Consider the following 27,920-nt stretch of genomic DNA (forward strand, 5'->3'; position numbering starts at 1 on the left):
TTCCATAAAAAGGGATTTATTGCCAAACTTCAAGAAAGGCGCTTCATAAGCAGAAGACACAGAATGCCACCCTCCTCAAGAAGGCAAGCTAGACAGGCTCTGTACATCCTCTCTCCTTCTCTCTTGAAAGCCAGCTTCCTGCTTAGGGCCCAGGCTGCTAAGGGATGGAAATTAATAGCATTTGGTCACTTGAGGTGGCCCCAGAGCTACATGCTTACCCAACAGGCCCCAGGGACAGTGGCTGAGCCTGGGGAGCTAGGCCTACACCTGTGACCTACATGCAGGCTCTCTGCACCCACAGACTGCCCTCAGTCCAGCTGCTGCAGTACCTACTTGACAGAGGAGGGAACTAAGGCCCCAATTCCTGGCAGTAGGTGGCTTGGCTAAAGCCCCAGTCAGCCGTGGCTGCTGGTGGGCAGAGGCTGTTCCCTAAGGGAAGATGGCGGGGGTCACATCACTGGGAACCTGATGTCCTTCTTGCTCTTGTCCTGGAGCAGATGGAGGGAAAGGCAGACTGTGGCATGGGGCCGTTTGTGCAAGGAGTCCAATGGGGGTTCCCGAGCCAGCACACTGCTGCTCACCTCTGCTCCTGCCCCATGCAGCCCAGAGTGGACCTCTGCCCCTCCTGATCCTTGACTACTACTCTCAAAAACAAAGTGACAGTACAATAACAAAGGCATTGACCTGTGCAGCAGGCCTCATTGGGTCGGGGTAGGGGGCAGAAAGGCTAGAGCAGGCTGTACCCTCCCTTTCTCTCTTTCAGTAAACAAAAGTGCACATGCAATAATCTGGGCAGGTCCCTCAGAAGCTGTTCCCACCCCACAGGCCCCAGGGAGAGTGGCTGGACTAGGGAGCCAGGGCCTCTGCACCTAGAGGCTCTGCCTCAGTTCAGCTGCTGCAGCACCATGGAGACTGGATGTGGCCCCTAGAGCAAGGAACAATGTGGCGGAGGGGCTGGGAGAGGACCAGGGTGCAGGGATGGACCAGGAAAAGGAAAGGAGAAAATGTCTCTTCTCCTAGGAAGTTACAGGAGAGCAGCCCATATGGGGCTTGAAGGTGGAGGGAGTGGTTTCAGATTCCAACATACCCCCATCAGCATTTGAAGAAATGACTGGGATACTGGACCTGTTTGAGCTGAGAAGAAACCACAGAGACCCAGATAAATCCCCATCTGAGGAGGCACAGAAGTTGGTGGGGATTCTCTTCTGAAGGCTGACATGATAATTACATTTTTCTAATGTGGACATCAGGGCCATTCTGGGACTCACCTCTTCCGAAGTGTACAAGGCTGGACACTATCCAGGGGCAGAGACTAGACTAGAAGACCTTTTAAGTTCCCCTTCCACTCTTGAATCCTCCAGACCTAAGCCCTCTAATCACAGCTCACCTGAGAGGAAGGGGCTGCAGAAAATGCCCTTGTTTTGCAAAAAAAAGGAAACAGGGCCAGAGAGAGAGGCCACACAGCAAATGTCTTCCTCACAAAGAGTCCTCTAATCTGCCTCAAGAGGTTCCAGCTGGGTCCTATGTACCCCCAACTGAGGGATGAACCTAGAGCCTGGACCCAAGGCCTCTGCAGGGACTCAGAATAGATGGGAGGGGGCTAGCTTTGAGGCTGCCTTAGCCATTAGGCTCTTTGCCTGGAAATATCTGGAGATGGGGGCTGCAGGGGGCTCAGCTGTGCTCTATTCAGAAGTCAGGAATGTAAAGTACTGGGGATGGGGAACAGAGATGATGTCACTCCCAGAAACCCCAAGTGCCGCCCCCAAAGCCCTGGGGCAGTTTGGAACCACCGCACAAACGCATAGGTCCCAGCGTGTGTGCTCCCAGCCCCAGCCCAGAGGCCAGGCCAGATAGCCAGACAGTAGCCCTGGGTGGCTACTGGCCAGAGCAGGGTAGGAAGGATGGCAGGAGTCTCTTCAGGTCATGGCCAAATGCTGACATGCCCAATGGCCCTCCTGCAGCCATTGCTGTAGAGGCAGAAGCACATTTCTCAGCAGGGCTGGGCCTGGATGGACTTGATGGGATGGCCAGGAGGGATGGCACCTCCCACCCAGCAGGCCCTAGGGCGCACTTCTCCTGTAGAGGGTCACCAGCTCCTTCCGCTTCTCCCTTAGCCCAGGTGTTTCCTGGCTCAGCTCTCCCAAATCTCTCATTTCCTGCAGGACCTGGGTGGCCTGCCTGAGCTGCTCCACAGCCTGGCTGAGCAATGTCTCAGCACTCACAGGGGCCGGCTCACTGCCCAGCACCTTGTTCAACAGTTTCTCTGTCTGTTCTGAGGCCACTTTCACCTCCAGCTGCGCCCGATACAGCCGTTCCCTGGGCTGCAAGGGACGCCGAGGGCCTTCCTCAAGCAGGTCCCCAAGGGAGGCGCAGCGGGGATGGAACTGAGGTGGCAGGTCCCAGTGGGGCAGTGCTGTGGACGTTGTTGCATCCTTTGTGGGGGTTTCTGGGGTGCCCTCAGCCTGGGATGGCTTGGTAGGCTCAGGACTCTCATCCACGCCATTCACTGAGACCTGTGCTGTGCCTGGAGCAGGTGGCCCAGAAGCCTTCATCTCACCCATGCAGACTTTCAGTTTCTCCGATAAGATCTTGGGTGGGGGTGTAGGGGGCTTCCCACCCTCCCTGGGGGCAGCCTCAGACATCTCAGAACTGGGTGCCTGGGAGGGTTCTGCACTCTCTGCAGCAGGGGGCTCCTGGGGGCTGGGGTTCTCCCAGCTCACCTTCAGTTTGTCGTGCAGGATGCTGTTGGGAGGCTGCTCCGAGCCACTGTCCTCCCCTATTGGGGTCTCTGAGTCCTCTCGGCTCTCAGGGGAGACTTCAGAGCTTGCTGAGACAGGGGTTGGGGCTCTCTCCCCTACAAGGGTCTCTACCCTGTCACCAAGGCTGGTGGTCTCCGGTGCTAGGGAAGGCTTGGTAGGAGGCATGAGGGCCCGGGATATCTCCCGAGGCTGGGCTTCACTGACATCATTGCTGGGAGCAAACACCGGTGGCCCACTGTCCGGAACATCGAGGTCCAGGCGGAGAAGCCCGTCAGAAGCTGCGCTGGCCACCTGGTGGGGGAATAGTATATGGGCATCATCTTGGCTGATGAGCCATTGGGTCAGGTGTGCCTACTGACACACATTCTTACACTCTCCTATCCAGGTTGTCTAGGCCCCCAGCCCCGGGCCCCCAATCCCTTCTGTCCTGACTTCTGGGGGCTACTTGATTAGAGGCTGAATTGATTTCTTGATGAATCTCCCTCTCCTTTCCCTCACAGCCAAAGAATTCCCTGTTTTAGAATCACAGGCCAGGAAAGTCACAGCCAGCGTCCTCTTGGATCCCCAGATTGGTTTCTTCCAGCTGGTGAGAGAGACTCTTTAGGGGCAACTATACTGGTCTGGGTGGCAGGAGACAGAGTCCCAGCCCTGTATCTAACTCCTACTAAGCTGTATGACCTTCAAAGGTTCCCTTCTCTGTAACCCACCTACCTGCCACCATACCCAGGATCCCCACAGCCAGTTCGTCAGCCAGAGACAGGACCAGGACTCAAATAGAGTTCTCCCAGTTAGTCTCAAGCTCGCTCACTTCTGCTTGCCATTCCCGGAGACCTCTGTTCCGCCTGCCAGCTTCTCTCCAGCCTTTGCTGTCCAGCTGCTCAGCAGCCTGTGCCCACTCTCCTCATGTCATGAGATGTGGTCCCAGACCACAGCTGACTGCCAGAGAACAGCTGCACCAGCAGGTAGCTACCCACCCCCACCAGGCTCCAGGGTCCAGCAGGGATATCCAGGAGCCCCATAGTCTTAAGACCCTCCCAGGGGAGCCTCAGAGGCCCCAGCAGGGCCAGGCAGTCCCAAGGTCCCTCAGATGGTGGGGGTCCTGGCTGGGATCTTTACTGTCCCCACCACCTTTTTTTCTTGAGAGATGAGAAGTCTCTTGGCTGGGCACGGTGATTCATGCCTGTAATTCCAGCACTTTGGGAGGCCGAGGTGAGTAGATCACCTGAAGTCAGGAGTTCGAGACCAGCCTGGCCAACATGGAGAAACCCCCGTCTCTACTAAAAATACCAAAAATTAGCTGGATGTAGTGGCAGGCACCTGTAATCCCAGCCACTCGGAAGGCTGAGACAGGAGAATTGCTTGAACCCAGGCGGCTGAGGTTACAGTGAGCCCAGATCATGCTATTACACTCCAGCCTGGGCAACAAGAGTGAAACTCCATCTCAAAAAAAAAAAAAAAAGAGATAGGGTCTCACTCTGTCACCCAGGCTGGAATGCAGTGGCATCATCATAGCTCACTGTAGCCTTGACCCCCTCGGGCTCAAGCAGTCCTCCCGCCTCAGCCTCCAGAGTAGCTGGGACCACAGGCATGTACCACCATGCCCAGCTAATTTTTTATTTGTTAGTAGAGAGGGGGGTCTCCTTTGTTGCTCTCAATCCCTTTTACACATATACAGGATCTGGCTGACACATGCTATTAGGCACTGGGACCACCAGAAAGTCACCCCCAACACACTACCACACACACACACACAGAGCTGCCTCCCTGAACTCTTCTGTGCAGAGGGCCAAGGCTGGCCCTCCCCACACCCGTCCTCAGTGCTCCCTCTGCCATCTCCTTTCCCTCAGCTGACAGACAGGCACAGGCTGCCACATCTCAAAAACAAACCTCCCGTGACCTTGGGTCCTTCCCTCCGGCAAACCCAGCCCTGCACCCCAGGACAGCTCACACCAACTCCTTCCTTTAGAAAATATGCTGCAAATGGCACTGCCTGTCTTGATCTCGGTCCTGCCCGTGACTTGTGGCTGCCAACCTGGCCGATGCCCACCAGGTCTGGTGCTCATCCCTCTCCAGATGTACCACTTGCCTCTGGCTTCCTCTTCCTTGGCTCCCTGCTGCTGGCTGAACTCCCACCAATCCCTAAATGTAGCATTTGCTGAGGTTCTTTCCTGGCCTCCAGGATCCTCCCCCGAAGCCTTAGTTCCACTGGTCTAAAAGGCTCTTCCCTTCCCCCCTCCCCCTTGCCCAGACCTTCTCCAAATTTCCTGTGCCCAGGCCCTCCCACGCTTCCAGTCTCCAGGCTTGGGGCACCTTGGACAACCTTCCCTCTGTCCAATCCCTGGATTCCATCACAAACCCAGGTGGCTCTGGCTTCCTAATGTCCTCCCATCAACCCCCCGCTTCATCCCCTCCAGGGGCCTGGAGAGCCGCCTCCCCCACCTCCTTCCAGGCCCCTGCCTTTCCCTCTCTCAACCCAACCCATCCTACCCAGGGCCTCAAACAGACCTCTGCAATGCACCCTCCTTTCCTGTCTCCAGCTTCTTCATCCAAGGCCTCCACAATTCCCTCCCTGCAGTCCCTTTCTCAGACCAATCTCCCAAGCAAAGGGAGCCACTCTCTGGGTGAACAGCTAGTACTCGACTTACGACCACGATTGGTTCCAATAGACCGGTCGTAACACGATTTGGTCGTAAGTTGAGTAGGCTATATGCACGCGGAGATGGTAGTGCTGCAGGAAGCTGGTCCGCACTGTCGCACGCCCAGCTGGGCGATGTTTGCGCTGCCAGACGCAGAGCAGTCGTGGCTAGCGATTGTGGTTGTAAAGTCGAATGGTCGTAAGTTGCATAGGTCGTAAGTCGATCAATGCCTGTACCTCAAACCCTCCTGCTGTACCTTGGCTCATAGCTCTCCCTCCACAGAGAATCCTCTCGCTCCAAGTGCACCAACTGAACCTCTCCCATCCTTCAAGGGTCAGCTCAAATGCCAGAGGCTCCTTGTGGTCCTCCCAGAGTCTTCCTCCATACAAAAATCAGACACAGTTCTGCTTGGAGCAGTTGTGGGACAGGCCTATTTTTCAGCTGGAAGCTGAGCTCTGAGGGGCAGGGACTGGCCTAATGGGCTTCAGGTTCCCTCTGGCACCAACTCTGGCTAAGGACAGATTCAACATTTGTGTGTGGATTAAACAAATGAAAAAGTCTAGAGGCTCAGGGACGTCCACACCCTGAGCACGTTTAACATAGGTGCCCCATCACTTCCTGTCTACTCCTCAGGAAGCCCCAACTCCAGGTGTCCTTGGGAAAAATGTGGCCCCAAGCCTGGCTGCCATCCAAAGGAGCTGAGGTCCCAGGCTCAACTAACCTCCCCCATTCAAACTGGGCAAGGCCCTACCTCCTTCAGGTGGATTCTCGTCGGTGGCCGGCGCCGCTGGCCCCCTCGCACCCGGTCCCGTGTCACATGCTCCAGGGCACAGCTCTTGTCCACCTTTACCTGGAGGGAGGAGGAACCAGATCAGCCCCCCCCAAGCCTTGGGGAGTGTGGGAAGTACCCAGGCTGGACCTGGCTCAGAGGCAGGGGCAGTGCCCTACCACTGCCCTCTCTGGGCATCTCCCTACTATGGCCTCTGCTTCTCTGACTCTGCAATGCCCCTGGGGTCTCTTCCAGAGTCTGAGGTTCTCCCTCTCTGCAGCTGCCATTTGCCTCAGTCTTCCTGCCCAAATATGGGCCATCAGCTCTTGCCCAAGTCTATCACAAATATCTAAGCAGCCCTGAGGTGGCTTTGGGGCTTATCCAGGAGAGAAGGCAGAAAGCAGCCCATGCTCCCTTGGTACCTGGTTTCTGGAAAAGGTCTGCCCTGGCCTCTGCCACTCTCCCAGGACCTCTAGGGAGAACCTAGGAGAGAGCAGGGCCTCTGCCCCTTGAGCCTAGGAGCCTGGAGGGCAGCATCTTTTCTCTGAGGGTAACAAAAAGGAGTCAGGAGTGGCTGGGAAGCCTCAGAGCAAGGATCACATGGGAGGTCCGGACTCCGAACCCTGGAGTAGCCTGCCCCTATGATGGGGAATGGGGACTCAGGGCCATGTGCGACTCCAACTGTCTCTGTCCCTCAGTGGAGGAGCGGATTGCGGGCTGAGGCCCAGCCTATGGCTCCTGTGGCCTCCCTCAATATCTATGATATGTCCTATCATCCCTCTCCCACGGAACGGGGACAGTTTTCCCCAGGTAGTAAAGGGCTGAACATAACATGTCACACAGAACGTGACACAGGAGCTATGGGCTGGAGTTGGGGACCTGCGTTTTTTTTTTTTTTTTGAGACGGAGTTTCGCTCTTGTTACCCAGGCTGGAGTGCAATGGTGCGATCTCGGCTCACCGCAACCTCCGCCTCCTGGGTTCAGGCAATTCTCCTGCCTCAGCCTCCTGAGTAGCTGGGATTACAGGCACGCGCCACCATGCCCAGCTAATTTTTTGTAGTTTTAGTAGAGACGGGGTTTCACCATGTTGACCAGGATGATCTCGATCTCTTGACCTCGTGATCCACCCGCCTCGGCCTCCCAAAGTGCTGGGATTACAGGCTTGAGCCACCGCGCCCGGCCGGGACCTGCGTATTAAGAGGGGACTTGCTTGGGAAGATTTGCTCCTTGACATAATCCAAGGCATCACTGTAGGTGGCCCCCAGGTCCATTTTAGCCCAAATAACCAAGGATCCATGATGTCAAAGACAAATCTCCCTAGGAGATCCGGCCCCATGGGATGTTCTTCCTGTCCCAAGCCAGATTGTGGCTACTGCTGTCACAGTCCCCAGTACCCGACAGGGGGCTGAGGCCTGCAGGGCTGAATGGTCACTGCAGACAGACAGGGAGGCCCAGAACTGAGAGCCAGCCTGGCCTCGACCTCATGGGGAAACTGAAAAGGGAGCTGTCAGCTCACCCTGTAGCACTCTCTGGCCTGGGCCCACCTGCTCCTTCCGGCTAAGGCCAGGCTTAGAAAGGATGCATGCTGCCACCAGTCCAGTTCCAGCCCACCACTTAACTGCTTTTCAGTTTAAGACAAGTTACTAAATTTCCTTAGGCCTCCATTTCATCTATAAAACAAGGAAGCATCCCTCCTATGGAGGGCTGTCTTGAGGACTAAAGAAGGTAGCAACAATGCCCCATAGCAGCGACATAATCAAGGGGTGGTCTGGGGTGAGGAGGGGCAGGGTCCTCTTCTAGATCACACGCAGTGGGAGAGGAGACGCAGAACTGTCCGTGGACTGCATCGCACCTCATCGAAAGCCTTGTTCTTGCCTCGGTTAATCCCTTCATTGAGGGCTTTGATCCAGGACTCCTTCTCCTCCCCGCTGGGTGCCTGGAATTTGATGTCACTGACCTGCGGGCAAGATGGATGGAGTAGATAGATGGCAGATGTTTAACAAAGCTCACATTTGGCATCTTAAGGAGGCTTCCTAACCTAGATCCCAAAGTCAAACCAAAATGTCCCCACAATAAGTACAACACTGGGGCTTTGGTCAAGGAAAGGGAAAGATCTCACAGAGAAGCCCTCCTACTGCCCACCAGCATGCAGCTGGGTATGGATTCGAATCAGCCTGTTCTTGTGGAAAGAGCCCGGATCTGGTCCTGCTCTGTAGGACTCGCCCAGGCCAGCTGCGTGGGCTCTGGGCTTCCACTTACTCTGTAAAGTAGAAATAGCCCCAGTCTACATCCAAACCCACCCCACACCACCCATGGGTCCTTTCCCAATTCAGGTAGGACCTCTGAGCTCCTGTTAGAATCAGAGGGCGGCTCAGAGAAGCCTGACCCTGCCAGGCCCAATGGCCAGACAGGAAATGAGAGGAAGGAGTGAGGCCGTGGAAACTGAGGGGCTGCCTCGTGCAGTGGACATAGCAGCAGGGCCTCTGAGTGGGACAGTCTACGACTTACAGGTGTCTGACCCCAGGCCTCGGTTTCTTCACCTATAAAAGGGAATACCACCAGAACCTGCTTCATGGAGCCATGAAAATCATTTTTAAAATGATGTAATCAATTTGTACAACCATGCTCATAGCATTGTTCACAGTCAGAAGGTGGAAGCAACCTCAGTGTTCATCGACAGAAGAATGGATAAGCAAAATGTGGTCTATACGTGCAATGGATTATCATACAGCCTTAAAAGGGAAGAAAAATCTGACACATGCTACAACAGCTATGAACCTTGAAAACATTGTGCTAAGTGAAATAAGCTGGAGACAAAAAGACAAAAACCGTATGATTCCACCTATATGAGGTACCTAGAGTTGTCAAAAATCACAGAGACAGAAAGGAGAGTAGTGGTTGCCAGAGGCTGGGGAGAAGGAGAATGTGCTATTATTATTTAATGGGCTTAGAGTTTTAGTTTTACACGATGGAGAGTTATGAAATGGATGGTGGTGATGGCTATAGAACATCGTGATACTTAATGCCACTGAACTGTGCAATTTCAAACTGGTGAAAATGTAATTTTTTTTTTTGAGACGTAATCTCACTCTATCGCCCAGCCTGGAGTGCAGTGGCTCAATCTCGGCTCACTGCAACCTCCACCTCCTGGGTTCAAGCAATTCTCTGCGTCAGCCTCCCGAGTAGCTGGGATTACAGGCACCTCTCACCACACCCGGCTAATTTTTGTATTTTTAGTAGAGACGGGGTTTCACCATCTTGTCCAAGCTGGTCTTGAACTCCTGAACTCGTGATCTACCCACCTCAGCCTCCCAAAGTGCTAGGATTACAGGCATGAGCCACCGCACCTGGCCAGTACATTTTTTTTTAATGTACATTACATTTGACCACAATTTTTTTTAATTGGGGGAAAAAAGATGTACCTAAAGTACGAAATCTGGAGTGGGCAGAGTGAATACTCAGTAATAGGAATCAGCACCGCTGCCTTCCTTCTGGACAAAACAGTTCCAGTTTCCTCTTCCGTAAGCTGGGATAACACTGCCTACTACCAAGCAATGCTGAGGAAATTAAACATGATTAAAAGCAGGGCCGCCGGGCGCGGTGGCTCAAGCCTGTAATCCCAGCACTTTGGGAGGCCGAGGGGGGTAGATCACGAGGTCAAGAGATCGAGACCATCCTGGTCAACATGGTGAAACCCCGTCTCTACTAAAAATACAAAAATTAGCTGGGCATGGTGGCACGTGCCTGTAATCCCAGCTACTCAGGAGGCTGAGGCAGGAGAATTGCCTGAACCCGGGAGGCAGAGGTTGCGGTGAGCCGAGATCGCGCCATTGCACTCCAGCCTGGGTAACAAGGGTGAAACTCCGTCTCAAAAAAAAAAAAAAAAAGCAGGGCCTGGCACATAGTGAGTACTCAGTAAATAGTTCTTCAATTAATGAGCCAAAAAATTAATGAACTGGCCCAAGTTTCCTTCCTTCACCATTTCTGGACCATTGCCTACTCTCTGACCCCAAGATGCCCTAGTTCTTTGTTGGCGGTTGCCAGCCTGCCCATCCTCTGCCCTGGTGTTAGATAGTGCCTCCCCTCCCTCCACTCTCCAGTTATGTAACACCGAGGTCAGCCTGGCCCCCCTCAGCATCCTCATTATATAATTTGCTCCTGGCTGCCACTGCCTCCTCCTCATACAGGGCCTATGTCCCACCCCCACCATACCAGATACAGCCAAATGCTCACTTGCATGACCAGGGTAAATTCGATCCTGGAAGCAGATCTTCAGTTAAGTCACAAATCCCAGGGCACCTTGGCAACTGCCTCAGACCAGCCATCAGAGCCGCTAGGGACTCAGGGACAGACCACACTGCATCCGGGGTCGCAAAGGCCACCCAACTCTGATGGGGCCTGCTAGAAAGGGAGTCTGGGGCCAGCCCTTCTACCCAGCTGCTGCTCCTATTCACAGGCTCAGAGCTGGTGGGCCCCCTGCATGGTGCAGGCTTTAGCATCCAGGGAGCCTGAGAAGTGTACAATCGAACTCAGGAGCCAACAGAACAACAGGAGGCCAGAGAAGAGCAGGCCTGGGAGTCAGATCACCAAGCTCTACTCTCTTCACTACTCTGGACCTCAAAGGGACAAGAACAGAACCACTGGACCCAGCCCAAACTGCAGCTCCTTCCCCACTGGCCCAACTGAGGCAGGCTGCCTCAGCTTTCTTTTGCTCCCATGTGAGAAGCAGAAATGGCCTCAGAGAAGATCTATTGTGCAAGCCAAAAGGCTCCCATAGAAGAAGGCCGGCAAAGTTAAACAGGACCCAGCTCCAGCTCCACCCTGAAGAATCCCATATCTGGCTAAACGAGCCAGGCATTCCACAAGGATGACCAGAATAGAGACAATTAGAATACCAAGAAGTTACTAGCCTGGGCAACACAGTGAGACCCCCATCTCTACAAAAAATATGAAAATTAGCCAGGCACGATGGTACATGCCTATAGTCCCAGCTACTCAGAAGCTGAGGTGGGAGGATCGCCTGAGCCTAGGAGGCAGAGGTTGCAGCAAGCTGAGATAATGCCACCGCACTCCACCCTGGGTGACAGAGTGAAATCCTGTCTCAAAAAAAAGGAATACCAAAAATCTGCACCTCTCCCCACAAGCCATTCTGAAGGGCCACAGGCTGTACAGGTCCCTGCCCTGAGAACTTCCAAGAAGCCCCAGGGACACAGGCACTGCCAGGAGCTTAGATGCTAACAGGTCTGGCCACAGACTAGGCCCACAAGGCCTGGGAAAAGGGGAAGGACAAAATGGCAGAGAGGAAAAAAGTGGGAGGGGAAGAGACGAGGCAGGAAAGAGGAAAGGGCCAAGCGGCCTGAGACCAGCAGGGCAGCATGGCCCAGCAGTGGCCACCCTGCTTCCTGGCAGCGTCTGCCTGTGACCTCATGGGCAGGGATGTGGGGCTGGAGAAGCAGGGGGAGAGAGGCATGTAAGACATTGGAGTCTTTGTTTATTTGATTAGAGGGGAAAAAAGGCGGCCTCAGGACCAGACAGCCAGGGTCATGTGACCTCCTGGCCGGGTTGGAGGCCTCACTGAGGATGGGGAACACCCAGGCTGCTGAGAAAGGAGGGTGAGAGGATGTGGGAATGTGGTGCTCTGGGCCAGATCCACCAACTGACCTCTGGAGAGCCCCGATCTGTGTGAGCTTCTCGGGCAGGGAGGGTCAGGGGCCCTTGAACTAGAACCAAGCTGCACTGTTTTATCCGTAGCACCCACCACTTGCTCACAGCCCCATCTCCCGGCTAATTGTCCTATTCTCAGAGCCAGCCTAAACTCTTACAGGGTTGGGGGCTGGGAGGCAGGGTGTTGGTTGAAGCAGCTGAGAACACAGCTGCACAAACAGGCTTCTCTGAAGGTGAAGTCCCACCCCGAGCTGAGCTTGGCCTACCTAGTCTACTACCAGCTGATTCTCAGAGCTGGGGAAAAGAGATGGCCCACAGAACAGCGCCAGCAGAGGCTAGAGAGGCTAGGTCCCCCTCCACCCCACATCCACATAGCACACTAAGACACACACCCAGACAGACACACAGCCAGGTGGACATTCACCTGCATAAAAAAAGGTACACACACAAGGGCCAGACACATAGATGGCAGATCTTCACACAGAACATACTTTGCATCTCATCTCTCTCAAACACACATCCACATACACAGTGCCGACTCAGGAAGGAAGGGGGTCTCTAGGACGGGACAGGAGCTCCCCAGAACAGGATAGGGGCTCCAGGGCTGGAAATATTAAAATGTGACTCTTTTTGTCACATCCCTAAGCAGCAGATGTCAAGTGAAACCTGGGCCCAGTCCCATGAGCCCTCATGACACTATAAACCAGCCCCTACCCTGGGACACACTTCCAGCTCCCTAGTGACCACAGCCCACCACTGCTGTCTTGGTTGCTTCTCTGCTCCCACTCCCTGCAGAGTAGGACAAAGAGTCAATGAATAAAGCATCATGGTCTCCTTCAGGAACTGCAGAGGACTGGGCTCCCAGCCCCTAAAGCTGAGGAAGAAACAGACTGGCCTCCAGCAGGCCCAGACCAGACTCGCTCCCCAACCCCCAACCTCTGTGACTCAGCCCTATTCTGCGAGGCTCCACATGACATGCAGAGGACAAGGCAAGGAATAGCCCAGCTGCAGATGGATGCAAGCTGGTGAGGGGTGCTGTGCACGCCAGCCTGGAATCTGAACTCACTCCTGACATCTGTGAAGCTACACCATGTGTCAACACCCACCAGACTCCCTGCCAGACAAATGTGGTGCAAACAGCAAACTTCATCTGCATACGCAACAAGTCCCAGGGAAAAACTCTCTCAAGCCAGGGACCTTCCCCAGCTACAGCCAAGAAAGGAAAGTGCAAGGGAGGAAGGCTGGGGGTGCTCCAGGCCTCCTAGTCCTGAATCCAGGCTGGGTCCACCCAGAAAGGCCTGGGATGAAGGGAGGCCGCACCCTCCCCATCTGCCCCAGGCTACGTCAGGGTGTTGAGGCCTGCTTGGGTGGAGGCCTCATCCACAGCTCTCCTGCCTGAGCCCTGGGCCTCCCCCAGGGCCAAGTGCCCCACCTTCCAAAGGCTACTTTCTAACTACAGCCTGAGATGGAGGCCCCATGCCTGGAAGGGGAAGAGGGGAGCAGAGCTCTGTCAGCAGAGCCCTAAGTGTATCTCTTATCAACTAGGGGCTCGGAAGACTCCAAGACAAAATGAGTAAAGATCTGACCTATGGTGGCTGCTAGGGCTGAGCCTCAGCCACACGCAACAGAAAACAGGCTTTTTCAAGGGGCCAACTCTGCCTTAGACCTGCTTAGGCCTCCCAAGCAGACTCTGGCCTAGAGGGAGATGGGCAGCAGCAGGCATCTCCCTACCTTGTTCCCTGGGGATCGCAGCAGGATAAAGCGGTGTTTCCGCTTGAGGAGGGCACGAAGGTCCTGGCACTTCTCATAGCTGCCCAGCTCCACGGTCTCCACGCACTTCTGTTCATCCTGGGAGGGAGACAGAAGGGACATGAGCTGGTGATAGTCAGACCCACCACCACCCTCAACCACTCATGCCGCAGACCCTGATCCCACTCAGCAAGGACATCACTTGTTCTGAGGGAGGACCTCAAGCTGCCAATCAGTAACCAAGATGTGGTGTCCAGACCATGGCAAGTGTGTGCTGGCTGGAGGGATGCCCATGAGGTTCCCCATCCAGATGGAAGATGGGCATATAGCCCAGAGGTGGGTATGTGCCTAAGCCAGAGGAGCAGACAGAGGGGAAGCTAGGGAGGGTAAGAAAAGGGTGTCTGGGGTCCTGACAGGCCCAGAGGCCAGGCAGAGATCTGTAGAGATACAGCCAGAAGAAGAATGCAGGATGCCACAAAATGGCAGGCAGGGAGTGGGATGGGGGGCAGGGGACAATGACTTTCCAGAAGAGCCAGAGGGAAGTGTGAACAAGGCACATTTGGGGCTACATGCCCTGCCTTCAGCACAGAGATTCCTGAGTTGTGTTCCTCACTCAGCATTATCCTCTGCTGATCCCTGGCTTGGGAGAGCAACACCTCATCCAAGGCTGCAAGCTATGTGCAAGCAAGAGGCCAAGGGCTCCTTCGAGTGCATACCAATCCCCACCCCACCACTAGGAGGCCTCATCATTAGGAGGGCCTGTGGCCAGGACAGTGCCCAGCCTCTTCCAGGCCATCTCTGGACACTAGCCAGGCTGTCTTCCTGCCCACCACCCCTGACATTTGAGCATTTTCTCCATGGGCTGTACCTATCAGGTGCCTCTCCAGCAAGCTGCCTGGAAAAAGCTCCTCCCTTAATGGTGGTCACCTGCACCTCTTCCAGGGAAAATGCAATTGGAACAACTTCCTGGGTGTGGCACACTCTCATCCAGGAAAGCCCAGGGAAGCAGAAGCAGATCTTTGGCCAGGGGAGGGTACGCCACCCTGGAACTGGCCAAAAAGTTAAGGAACCCCTTGCTGATGTATAACAGAAGAAGCCTCATGCATAGCGAGCACTTTTGAATCCCTGAGTCTCCTGAACCTCACAATAACCCTGAAAGCCTGGAGCCCTGTATCTGCCTCATTTTAGAGAAGGAAAGAATGAGGCCTGGAGGTGAAGGGATTTGCCCTAGGGGCACAGACCCAAATATAATGAGCAGGGCCCCAACTCAAACCACAGCCTCTGATTCCCAGGCCAGGGCCCTTTCCAGCACAGCACACTCCTTCCAGTCACAGGCAGTAGGTTGCTCTGGACAAGGGGTTCTCCAAGGTGGGACCTAGACCAGCAGCATCAGCACCACCTGAGAGCTTGTTAGAAATGCAAACTCCTGGCCGGGCGCGGTGGCTCAAGCCTGTAATCCCAGCACTTTGGGAGGCCGAGGTGGGTGGATCACGAGGTCAAGAGATCGAGACCATCCTGGTCAACATGGTGAAACCCCGTCTCTACTAAAATTACAAAAAATTAGCTGGGCATGGTGGCGTGTGCCTGTAATCCCAGCTACTCAGGAGGCTGAGGCAGGAGAATTGCCTGAACCCAGGAGGCGGAGGTTGCGGTGAGCCGAGATCGCGCCATTGCACTCCAGCCTGGGTAACAAGAGCGAAACTCCATCTCAAAAAAAAAAAAAAAAAAAAAAGGAAATGCAAACTCCTCCCCACTCAATCATAAACCTAGGGTAGGGGAGTGGGCCTGGCAATCTGAGGTCTAACTAGCCCTGAGGGATTTTCTTTTCTTTTTTTCTTTTTTATTGTAGGTCTTTTGAGAAATTGCCCTGAGGGATTTTGATGGATGGGGGGGGTTGTTTTTTTTTTTTTCTGAGACAGAGTCTCACTCTGTCGTTCAGACTGAAGTGTAGTGGCATGATCACAGCTCACTGTAACCTCTGCCTCCTGGGTTCAAGCAATTGTCCTGCCTTAGCCTCCAAGTAGCTGGGATTACAGGTGCCTACCACCAAGCCTGGCTAATTTTTGTAGAAATGGGGTTTTACCATGTTGGCCAGGCTGGTCTCAAACTCCTGACCTCCAGTGATCCACCCACCTCAGCCTCCCAAAGAGTTGGGATTACAGGCATGGGCCACCGTGCCAGGCCTGGATGCGAACAGTTAAGAATCACTGCTACCAGCCTGGGCAACATACATCTAATGTAGATAACCACTAATCTACTCTCTCATCAGCCCCTCAGCGAAAGCGGAAGAGATGGCCAAGGTGGCCTTTTCTCTCCCAACCAGGTTCAATCAAGTACCTTTTCTCATTTTTGCTTCCATCCATACATCCCTTTGCAATCTCTAGCCTCCAATACCTTCCAGATTCCTCAAACTAAACACATGGGCCAGAAGAATCCTCCTGCTCTGAGAAGCTCCCCTGCCCCTAACCATGAAACCCTGAACTTGGGTGCTCTCCGTACCATCACTTACTGCTAGGGGCATGCAAACATCTACAAACCACCTGCCAGATGCAAGCACCCCACAAGGTGCTAGCAGCAGAGTCCTGCCATGGGAAAGCACAGTCCTGACTCCCTGCTTGGCCGTCTGTCTCCACCCCATTCTCTATGTATCTGCTCATCGTTCTCTTTCCCCAACTGCACCCTACAAGAACAGCCCTTGGCCGGGCGCAATTGGCTCACACCTGAAATCCCAGCACTTTGGGAGGCTGAGGCAGTGGATCATAAGTTCAGGAGTTCAAGACCAGCCTGACCAGCATGGTGAAATCCCCACTCTACTAAAAATACAAAAATTAGCCAGGCATGGTGGCACAGGCCTGTAGTCCCAGCTACTCAGGAGGCTGAGGCAGGAGAATCGCTTGAACCCAGCAGGCAGAAATTGTAGTGAGCCAAGATCTAGCCACTGCATTCCAGCCCGGGCAACACAGCGAGCCCTCCACCTCAAAAAAAATAATAAAATAAAATAAGAAGCAGCAGCAGCAGCAGCCCTCAAGCAGAACATAGATAGGACCAGTTTTCTTTTTTCTTTTCTTTGTTTTTTTTGAGACAGAGTTTCATTCTTGTGGCCCAGGCTGGAGTGCAATGGCATGATCTCAGCTCTCTGCAACCTCCAACTCCTGGGTTCAAGTGATTCTTCTGCCTCAGCCTCCCGAATAGCTGGGATTATAGGCTCATGCCACCATGCCCAACTAATTTTTGTATTTTTAGTAGAGATGAGGTTTCACCATGTTGGCCAGAATGGTCTTGATCTCTTGACCTCGTGATCTGCCCACCTCAGCCTTCCAAAGTGCTGGAATTATAGGCATATGAGCCACTGCACCCAGCCTATAGGACCAGTTTTCTGGGTGCCTAGTCCAGATTGAGATCCCAGGAAGTCTCCTCCTCCCTGGGAATCTGGAGTAGGGAAACTGCCCAGGGAAGAATCCTTGCTTGAAAGAGAGTAGCTTACCTGCCCTGTGTCCACAGGCCTCCGCTAACTGAACCACCACTGGCCCAAATACACCCTCCTCTGCCTGGAAACAAAGTCCATCCACCTCCAACACTGAGCTCGAAACAGCTGCCTGTCCTGGGTCTCCTCTCCACCCCACCCAAGATGCTGAATCATCCCAGCTCTTCTGCAGCTCAGAAAAACGGATAAACCAGCAGGCAATGGGTAAGGGAAGCATCTTTGGAATGTCAGCCTCTCTGATGGCAAAGAAACGACCAAGAGCTATTCGCATTCGCCTAGTTCCCTACCTCAGAAAGAGGAATTGAACTAATAAGCATTTCTCAATTCCTACTCCCAGGCCAAGCTCCCCCACCCCCGAGTGCTAAGTTCTTGAAACTGCATTTACATTTTTAATAGCATCTTTTTTAAAAAGGAAAAAAGGCGTGATTGGATTTTTCATGTTTGGGAGATGTAAAATCCTTCCTGCTTCCCAGCTGCGGCCAGATGTGGAGAGGCAGTTTAGGACAAGTCTGACAGTAACTGACAGGCTGACAGTGAAAGCCTGTCACTTAACTCATGGCAGCTGGCACCGGAAGAAGCTGTGACAACCTCCTTTATTGGTAAAAATATCCCTCTACTGCCTCATTCCCAACTGTGGCACATCGTATTTTGGTGGGGGCCGCAGTAGAGAACATATGGGGATGCTGTCTACACACCCTCATTCCCTTGCCCTCCTCCACTGCTTCTCTGACACCCTAACTCCATGAGCCAGTGACTCAGGCAGGTCAGGCTAGGTGCTTTTCCAAGGCAGCTCCTTTAAACACTTAGATCCAGGTTGCCCAATCTTTCTTGGCCTGGGACAATTGTGAATTTGCCAAGATATCCTGAGGCAGGCTGGGAGAGGCTGATGAGGAAGAGGCAGGCTCCCCCTTCTTCTGCCCCCAGGTCAATTCCTCCCCAGGTATTCATCTGTCAAAGGCATTTTCAGTGGATGGACTGTTTTCCGTGGATGGGCCCTCTGACAGCCTCAACCACAGCACACAAATGGCATCGACAAGGAAAAAACTCTTTTCTTCCTCAAGTCTTCACCTATATCTTTACTAACTTTTATTTAACACACAAGCTTAGCATCCTTGGTTATCCAAATCCCATGCCTGCTGAAATCAGAAGGGGAACAAGCATCTGAAATGGGAAGATGTGAGGACTATTAGAGGCACAAGGACAGCAGAAGTGGAAACCAGGCCGGGCGCGGTGGCTCACGCCTTAATCCCAGCCCTTTGGGAAGCCGAGGCGGGTGGATCATAAAGTCAGGAGATGGAGACCATCATGGCTAACACAGTGAAACCCCATCTCTACTAAAAATACAAAAAATTAGCCAAGCATGGTGGCATGTACCTGCCCAAGCTACTAGGGAGACTTGGGCAGGAGAATCACTTGAACCCAGGAGGCAGAGGTTGCAGTGAGCTGAGATGGTGCCACTGCACTCCAGCCTGGTCAACACAGCAAGACTCCATCTCGAAAAAAAAAAAAAAGGCCGGGCGCGGTGGCTCACGCCTGTAATCCTAGCACTTTGGGAGGCCGAGGTGGGTGGATCACCTGAGGTTCAAAACCAGCCCTGGCCATCATGGTGAAACCCCATCTTAAAAAAAAAGAAAAGAAAAAAAGAAGTGGTAACCAGCAGCTCGATGTTAAAGGAGAAAGAAAAGCTGAGAAGTATAGCCTGCCAGTTCAAAACAGAGAGGCAATCTTCCTCTCTGCCCCTGTGCTTCTGGAGAACCCACTCTGCAGATGGGTCTGACAGGTAACACTGAGCAACCAGAAAAAGATTTTATTTAAGCCAGCATCTTCTGTTGAAGAAAGCAGAGAATATTTAACATATTTTAGAGATTTTCTTTTTTTTTTTTTTTGGGCATGGGAGACGGAGTTTCGCTCGTTACCCAGGCTGGAGTGCAATGGCGCGATCTCGGCTCACCGCAACCTCCGCCTCCTGGGTTCAGGCAATTCTCCTGCCTCAGCCTCCTGAGTAGCTGGGATTACAGGCACACACCACCATGCCCAGCTAATTTTTTGTATTTTTTTTTAGTAGAGACGGGGTTTCACCATGTTGACCAGGATGGTCTCGATCTCTTGACCTCGTGATCCACCTGCCTCGGCCTCCCAAAGTGCTGGGATTACAGGCTTGAGCCACCGCGCCCGGCCCTATTTTAGAGATTTTCCAGCAGAAATAAGCTTTGGAGTTACTCGCTGGTGTCTCTTGGTGGAAAGCACACTGAACTGGATTCTAGACCTAACTCCTCCATTCACTGAGAGATGCTGAACAGTCATCTTGTCACCCTGAGACTCAGTATCCTCTGCTGTAAAATGTAACATGATGACCACTCTCATGGGACTATTGTGATTGTCATAGGGAGATATGTAAGAGAACATCTCCGAACAAGTACGAGTGCTAATTAGTATTTATTTCTTTTCTTTTTTTTTTTTTTCTTTTGAGACGGAGTTTCGCTCTTGTTGCCCAGGATAGAGTGGAATGGTGCGATCTTGGCTCACTGCAATCTCTGCCTCCCAGGTTCAAGTGATTCTCCTGCCTCAGCCTCCCGAGTAGCCAGGATTACAGGCGCCCACCACCAAGCCCAACTAATTTTGTATTTTTAGTAGAGACAGCATTTCTCCATGTTGGTCAGGCTGGTCTCGAATTCTCGGCCTCAAGTGATCTGCCTACCTCGGTCTCCCAAAGTACTGAGATTTCAGGCATGAGCCACCGAGCATGGCCTACTAATTATTATTCCTACTACCACGGCTGAGTGGAGTAGGCTTCAGTTTTCTACAACATTCACTCATATGGAACCTTGCCCAGGGACAGGAAAAGACTTGCACACTAAGTGCACATACAATTCAAAGAGCTCTTGGCTGGGTGTGGTGGCTCACGTCTATAATCCCAGCACTTTGAGAGGCCAAGGCGAGTGGATCACCTGAGATCAGGAGTTCGAGACCAGCCTGGCCAACCTGGTGAGACCCTGTCTTTACTGAAAATACAAAATTAGCTGGGTGTGGTGGCTGATGCACATGATCCCAGCTACTTGGGAGCCTGAGGCAGGAGAATCTCTTGAACCTGGGAGGTGGTGATTGCAGTGAGCTGAGATTGTGCTATTGCACTCTAGCCTGGGAAACAAAAGCAAAACTCCATTTCTTTTTTTTCTTTTTTTTTTTTTTTAAAGACGGGATTTCACCATGTTGGTCAGGCTGGTCTTGAACTCCCGACCTTAGGTGATCCGCCCACCTTGGCCTCCAAAGTGCTTGGATTACAGGAATGAGCCACTACACCTGGCCGAAAAACTCCATTTCGAAAAAAAAAAAAAAAAGTCCAGGCGCAGTGCTTCGCACCTGTAATCCCAGGACTTTGGGAGAATGAGATGGGTGGATCATGAGGTCAGGAGATTGAGACCATCCTGACCAACGTGGTATCTACTAAAATAAAAATTAGCCAGGCATAGTGGCACGCACCTGTACTCAGGAGGCTGAGTGAGGCAGGGGAATCGCTTGAACCCAGGAGGTGGAGGTTGAAGTGAGATTGTGCCACTGAAATCCATCCTGGTGACACAGCAAGACTAGGTCTCAAAAGAAAAAAAAAAGAGAGAGAATTCTCATCCAGAAACCCTAGATTTGCTCCTGGAGGTATTGTCCCCACACAGAGACCCAGAGAGGGTTAGGTGATCGCTCAAGGTTGCGCAACATGGCAAAAGTGGAGCAGGTCTTCTGGCCCCAGACCCAAGGTCCTCCTACTAGCTTGAGATGCCTTTACTTTGCCCTGTCCCAGAACCCCCAACCCCAGGGCCAAGCAGATCCTCACCTCATTCTCATAGACCAGCAGCTGGGCCTGGCAGAGGAGCAGATATCGGTCTTTCCAGAAGCCCAGGAGGCCTCCACTGCTCTTCTTGATCCAGCCAGCCTTGTCCACCATCTGTGCTCCCCGAGGCTTTTCACCCGCTTCCTTCACACCCTGTAACACAGCACCAGGACATGCTATGAGGACTGCTACCATGGGGCCACACACATCACAGGTCACAGGTTCACAGGTCACACAAGGGATATGTCCCTATGCTAAGTACCTAATGACATCATCCTATGTGAGCTTCCCCACAACCCCCAAGGCAGATATTCCTGACCCAGGATCAAAGCTAATAACAGCAGTAATAGCAGCAGCCACTTTACTCTGAGCCACTGTATAACATTTGATACACATAGTCTCATTTAACTCTTACAACTCACCTTCAAGATGGTAGCCTCATTATGTACATGTCATAGCAAACTAAAGCTCAGAATAGAGACATGACTCGACAGAGTCACACGGCTAGAGGACAGAGCCAGAATTCAAAGCAGATCTCTTTGAGCCCACGTTTTTCCCACTGCACCATTCTGCCTCCATGTGTTCATTCAATCAGTCAACAAATGCACTGAGTGCCTACAACATCACGGGAGAATAAAAGTAAGGCAGCCTGTCCTCACAGAGCTCACAGTCCAGGGAAATAGGACTTGAACAAATAAATACCCAGGCATAAACCCATTAACCCATCTGAAATCCTATGTAGGAAACACACAGGGGCAGCAAGAGGACAGTGGGAGACCCGGTTCAGGTTGGGGTGGCCCAGGAAGGCCACCCAGAACAAAGATTGGAAGAATAGGCAGGCTGAGTGGCAATCTGCCTTTCCACCCCTAGGCTTCCAGAGAACCCACTTGCAGCCCCTCCCACTTCCCACCCAAAGCAGGAGGCTCCTCTCCCCTCCTCCCCGCCCCAGGCAAGGACCTTAGGGTAGCCACCACATCTGCATCTGGTGAGGGTTCCAGAGATTCCGTCTTTAACAAAAGGCTAGCACATGAGTTAAATTTGAGCCCTTCTCCTGGACTTGGGTAGGCTCCCTGGAGCCTTGGGGCCAGCCACTGACATCTTGTGCCCCACTGATTGCCTGCTTGGGTGGCTGGGTACCAGGTACATGCCTACCAGATGAGGTTGGGGTCAGATCCACCTCTGGGTCCCCAGCACCCAGCCCTGTTCTGCTACACATAACGGGTGCTCAAGAGGTATCTGTGAAATGAAAATAAAAATACATCCCCTTTGCTAACCACTTTGCTTCACTGATTGGTACCCAGAGTAGTTAGTGTGAAGCGGGGTGGGGTGCGGGGAGGAGAGGGGATCAAGAATGTGTCAGAATCTAGAGGCTGCTAGAAGGAAATTAGCACAGACTAATTTTGACTGCGTTATAATTTACATAAAATTCAAAAAAGACGCCCCAATTAAAAGAGGTGTGCCTCTCCCCAGGGATATCCTGTGGCCACAGCTGCCTTTGGAAGAACAAGCCCAGACAGATGTAAACATGGTGCACTGTCAGGAGCTGGGCAGACATGGCTTCCCTGGTCTCTGTCATGGCAGAAGAGCCCCAGCCTGGTTCTCACTGTGCAGTTCCTTTTTGAACTGCACATTCTGGTGCTGGGGAAACTGGGCTTAGAAGCTGCAGTTATGCAGACTGGGGCAAACCACTTAACCTCTCTGAGACTCAGTTTCTTCATCTGTGAAATGGAGCTATTTTTTTTTTTTTTTTTTTTTGAGACGGAGTTTCACTCATGTTACCCAGGCTGGAGTGCAATGGCGCGATCTCGGCTCACCGCAACCTCCGCCTCCTGGGTTCAGGCAATTCTCCTGCCTCAGCCTCCTGAGTAGCTGGGATTACAGGCACGCACCACCATGCCCAGCTAATTTTTTGTATTTTTAGTAGAGACGGGGTTTCACCATGTTGACCAGGATGGTCTCGATCTCTTGACCTCGTGATCCACCTGCCTCGGCCTCCCAAAGTGCTGGGATTACAGGCTTGAGCCACCGCGCCCGGCGAAGGTGGGATTTTTGTTTTGTTCACTCCTGTACCCTCAGTACCTAGACAGTGACTGGTACATAATAAGAGCTCAATAAACGTTTGTTGCTGCATAAAGACAAGGCATAAAGGGCAGTTCCCAGGATACCCTAAGCCTAGTAAATGGCAGCTGTCATTATTGTTACTATTGTCACTGCTATCCCCTCTGGCTCTCAGGGACTCTCTCCCTGGGCCCAGTTCCCAAGTCAAAACAAGGCCTTTCTGGTCTATAGCTGCTGGCCTCAGACCTCCAGGAGCTCTAGGAATGTGGGGTCCCCCCTCGGGGTCTCTCCCTAACTTGTAGATGGTAAGAGAAATGGGGAAGTAGGGTGGTCCCAAATGGTCTTCCCAGGGCCGGGCATGGCGGCTCACGCCTTAATTCCAGCACTTTGGGAAGCTGAGGCGGGGAGATCATTTTAGGCCAGGAGTTCAAGACCAGCCTGGCCAACATGGTGAAACCCCGTGTCTACTAAAAATACAAAAAATGGCCAGGTGGTGGTGGCGCGTGCCTGGAATCCCAGCTACTTGGGAGGCTGACGCAGGAGGAATTCCTTGAGCCTGGGAGGCAGAGGTTGTGGTAAGCCAAGATCGCACCACTGCACTCCAGTCTGGGCAACAGAATGAGATCCTATCTCAAAAAAAGAAAGTCTTCCCGGATATAGGAACAAGGAAGTAGGAGGCTGGCTGGTTAGGAGCCACCCTGTCCAGGAAAAGAGGGATTCTTCAGCACCCTTTGACAAGAAGGGAAAGGCTTTCCCATTCCATCATGCACTCGACTCCCATTCCCCACATCACACCACTGACATCCTCAGGGGCCTAACCCCTCCATCGACCTCTGCAGGCTGTCACAGGCCCAGGACTAGAAGGGAAGATAGGGAAATGGGAAACCCACCCCCATATTTCACACTGACAACCCTCCTACCCCAACAGCTACAGCAAGGACAGAACCACTAGCTCCTCCCAGGCCTTCCACCTGATGGGCAGACTCTTGGTTTCTCTTAAACAAGGCAGTGAGGTCTGTGGAGTGTGAAGCTGCTGCCTACCACCCACCTCTGAGCTCTAGGCTTGCCTCTTGTTTTCAGGGGGCCCAACCACCACCCCATGGGATTTCACCCCTTTCTTTTCTTTTTGTTTGAGACAGAGTCTCACTCTGTTGCCCAGGCTGGAGTCAATGGTGCAATCTCAGCTTACTGCATACTCCGCCCCCCAGGTTCAAGCAATTCTCCTGCCTCAGCCTCCCGAGTAGCTGGTACTACAGGCACCCGCCACGACACTCAGCCAAGTTTTGTATTTTTAGTAGAGATGGGGTTTCACCATATTGGCCAGGCTGGTCTCAAACTCCTGACCTCATGATCCACCCGCCCTGGCCTCCCAAAGTGCTGGGATTATAGGCATGAGCCCCCACACCCGGCCCCTCACACCCTTTTTAAACTCTTTCCACTAGTGACCTCTCCTGAAAACTTTCCACCCTCTGGAAGCTCCCTAGGGCCAGGGCTGGAACCTGTGCCTAGATCACTGTCACTTCTGGGCTGGTGTAGCCCAGAGAATAACATGACTGGATGAACTACAGAAGCAAGTCCAGGTCCTTGAATGATGGGTGGGACCAGAGCAGGACTAGGCGGGACAGAACTTTGGGATGGAGGAAGAGACAACCGAGGGGCTGCAGATGGTGTGAACCACAGCCCAGCCACAGAAACAGCCACCCAGGGGAGGCCTGGCTGGAGGCCAGAGTCCTACTTGCCTCCACCCAGCCCCCTTCTCTGCCCCCTCAGACCCCCTCCCTCCAGGGGGCCTGGCTATGCCCCAGTAAGTTTTAATAAGGGGCCCCTCCTCTTGGCAGGGTTCACAGGGGAGGTTTTGTCCTGCTCAGCCCAGTTTCTCTGCCTCCTCTCCTCACTGAGCAGCTGACCACTGTTCTTCCTGTTTTGCCCTCTCCCCTCCCATCCCTTCTCGCCCAGGCCCTTTCCTGTCCACTGTGAGCAGCTCCCGAGGCACCCCTGGGCACCAGCCTGCCTCCTCTGGATCACTCATTTAAAAAAAAAAAAAAAAAAAAAAAAGCTAGGTTACCTCGACCCTGTACACAGAAGGGGACAGATGGAACCACAATACAGGTTACGAGAGACAGAGACCAGAAGAAACGTTGTTGGCACCTCACATCCCAGGAAGAATATGACAACTTCTGTTCTTTGACTAAACCCAGTGACATTCTGACCCAACTCTACTAAGAACCCACCATGTCAGAGTCCTGTGCTGGGGCATTCAGAGAGAGGAAGCACAGGCTCTGTCCCAGGGCACCTTCCAGTCTGAGAGGGGTAACAGAGACCCTGCATAACAAAAGTCCCCTGTCTGGTGTGGAGGGGGGAATCTCCTGCTTGCGAGGCTCCAGCCTATTGGCAGAAACATAGCACTTACTCAGATGCACCGGTCCTAGCTCTCTGATGAGGTAAGTGCTTGGGGTTAGTTTGGGAGACCCCTGAAGAAGGTAGGGTTTGGGTAGAGCTCTGAGGAGGGGCAGAGACACGTACCTTGGTCCAGAGAAGGCAAGGCACAAAAGGTTCTCAAAGACCCTGCACCCTCAACCTCTTTACTATAGAAAGAGAACATACAGCCCAGAAAGGACAAGAGATTACTCCGTGGGACAAAAAGTACTGGGACAGGACACTGCCCTACTTGTCTCTAGATGGGTGAGGGCAAGTGGACAGCCTAGAAGCCAGGGAAAGGCATGACTGCTGGCAGAGGACAGAGCCCCAGAGCAGGGATGGGAAAGCCTAGGTCCAGGATTTCCACCCTTACTGCAGTGGCAGCAATAATGCCTGCACTGATGTTCACGGTTTTCCCAGCTCTTGCATTTACATCACTGCAGTGCTCAATTACCCACCCTTCTCCTTTTACAAATGAGGAACCGAGGCACACAGGAGCACACAGGTGGGCAGATGCCCAGTGCCCAGACCAGTGGCTCCTCCCCAAGCCTTAGTCTGACAGGAGCTACCAGCCCATTGCACAGAGGAGGTCACGGAACGTTGGCCCAGGGTGGCTGGGCACAAGGAGGAAGCTGAAAGCTAACAGGAGGGCTGAAAGTGAGTTGTGAAAGTGGGCTGATGAAGATGGCCTGGGATCACGGGGCAGAGCATGTGGCTGTGACCTAAGAGGTGTTTTAGAGAAACAAAGATGGGCACTGAGGCCTAGTGCAACAAAGGGAAGCTACTGTGAGAAATGGGAGGAACGCAGAGTTAGGGATGTCAAAGGCGAGCGCAGAGTTAGGGATGTCAAAGGCGAGCAGGGATAGGGAGCCCCTACCATGGGGGTAAAGCTTGCAGGGGCTAGGGGATAAAGTGGGCAAGACCTTAGATGGCCCAGGTATTCAGAGAGCTTGGGGCATCTGGGAGTCAGAAAGTGGCAATGGGAGAGATTCAGGACCAAGGGGAGTACAGAGCTGAGCTAGGCCCAGGAGGTGTCCAGAGAACTTCCCTTAATCAGGGGCCAGCGCAGATCAGGAGATGGAGTAATCCTGACCCACATCCTCTGGGAGCAGGGGAGGGGCCCTGGCCAGAGAGCCCAGACTTTGCAGCAGGGGCCTGGGGCAGGCAGATGGCAGCCCCACCCGACAGCAAGAAAGAAAGGGCAGCAAATCACAGAGGCCTGACTTTGCCCTCTACCTTCACCCACTGAGAGAAGGGGCCACAATCATACTGTCAGGCCAGGAGGAGGAGGACAGGCTCTATATTTTGTAGAAGAGGAAATGAAGGTTGAGAGGGGAAGTGACTTATCTACCATCCCACAGAAAGGCAGGGCCTGGCCTAGAGGGAGTCTGGACCGCCTAGCTGCTCCTATCCATGGCCCAGGGAAGTGGGAGATGGGCGCTGAGGGGACACAGAAACCCAGTCCACTCAGGGCTTCCCAGGTAGCCAGGGTTCCTCCCAGGCAGAGGGAGTCATTTTTCCTCCCCATCCATAGAGGCAAAGACATTCTTCTTTCCTTGGGCTGGGAGGGGCTGAAGCTGGGACCCCCTCAGGGGATAAGAAACAAATTGACCTTCCTCTAGACCCTACAGGCCCCTCCTTCTAACGTAATCATTCCACAGACATATATTAAGTGCTTGCAGCATGCTGGACCCTTAGATAATGGGGGTGCTGGGAGAACTGAGTTTGCAAGTAAAGGGCAGGGGCAGGGGAAAGACCAAGAGTGTTCTGAGTGAGTAGAAGGAGGGTCCAGGGACACAGCTGATCCAGTCCTCCGGTGGGGAAGGCAGGGACCAAGATCAGAACCTAGGTGGGCCTGACTCCCGATTCTTTCCTTACAGCAGCTCAGATGGATGTGGAGAGGGGAGAGTGGGGGTGAAAAGGAGATACAAAGACTTATACCAGGGAGAAGAAAGCAACTTCTTCAGTCCTCATGCCACCAAGGCATGGTCATATCCTTGAGACGGGAACCCCCCAACACACACACACACACACACACACACACACACGCGCGCGCGCACGCAGTCAGGATCCGACCTGGCCAGTACGAGGAGTCAACGGTAACCGCGGTTCACCCAGGCCACTTTCGGCAAGTCATCAAACTCGCTGGAGTCTCAGTCTCCTGGTCGATCCAATGGGAACAGTAACAATCACTACGCCCCACAACTGGTAAGAAAGTCAGAGAGAACGAAGGAGGACGCGGTCTGCGAAGTGCCCTATGCGGATCCGGCCCCCGGCCCCTGCCCCGTCTGCCCAGGCTCTTCCTGGGGTGAGACCGGCGGGAGTGGGGCGGACAGGAACGAGGGCCTGAGCCCAGGACCGCAATCCCCGTGAGGGGCTCGAGGACCCCAGCCCGACGCCCCGCCGAGCCCCGCCCTCACCTCCTCCTCCATGGCGCGTCCGCCGAGGTCCCGCCGCTCCGCCGCTCGCTCCCGGCTCCCCGCGGGCTCGGCCACCGCGTCCACGCCCGGCCGGGCGGCGACACTCGGCGTTCTGTCCCGCCAGCCGCCGGGGGCCCAAG

General features: G+C 53.4%; 1 protein-coding gene across 1 annotated transcript; it reads right to left on the bottom strand.

Annotated features, from left to right (window-relative positions):
* Positions 1–27,920, bottom strand: PLEKHO2 (pleckstrin homology domain containing O2). Its single transcript, XM_032297172.1, has 6 exons — positions 27,781–27,920; positions 20,888–21,037; positions 13,560–13,676; positions 8,017–8,121; positions 6,147–6,245; positions 1–3,050 (listed from the first exon to the last, which is right to left on the bottom strand). The coding sequence occupies exons 1-6, from the start codon at positions 27,790–27,792 to the stop codon at positions 2,061–2,063; spliced, it is 1,473 nt and encodes a 490-aa protein (XP_032153063.1). The 5' UTR covers positions 27,793–27,920; the 3' UTR covers positions 1–2,060.

This window comes from Sapajus apella, unplaced genomic scaffold (assembly GCF_009761245.1).
Source record: "Sapajus apella isolate SASKATOON/1434 unplaced genomic scaffold, GSC_monkey_1.0 scaffold37, whole genome shotgun sequence".
Lineage (NCBI taxonomy): Eukaryota > Metazoa > Chordata > Mammalia > Primates > Cebidae > Sapajus > Sapajus apella.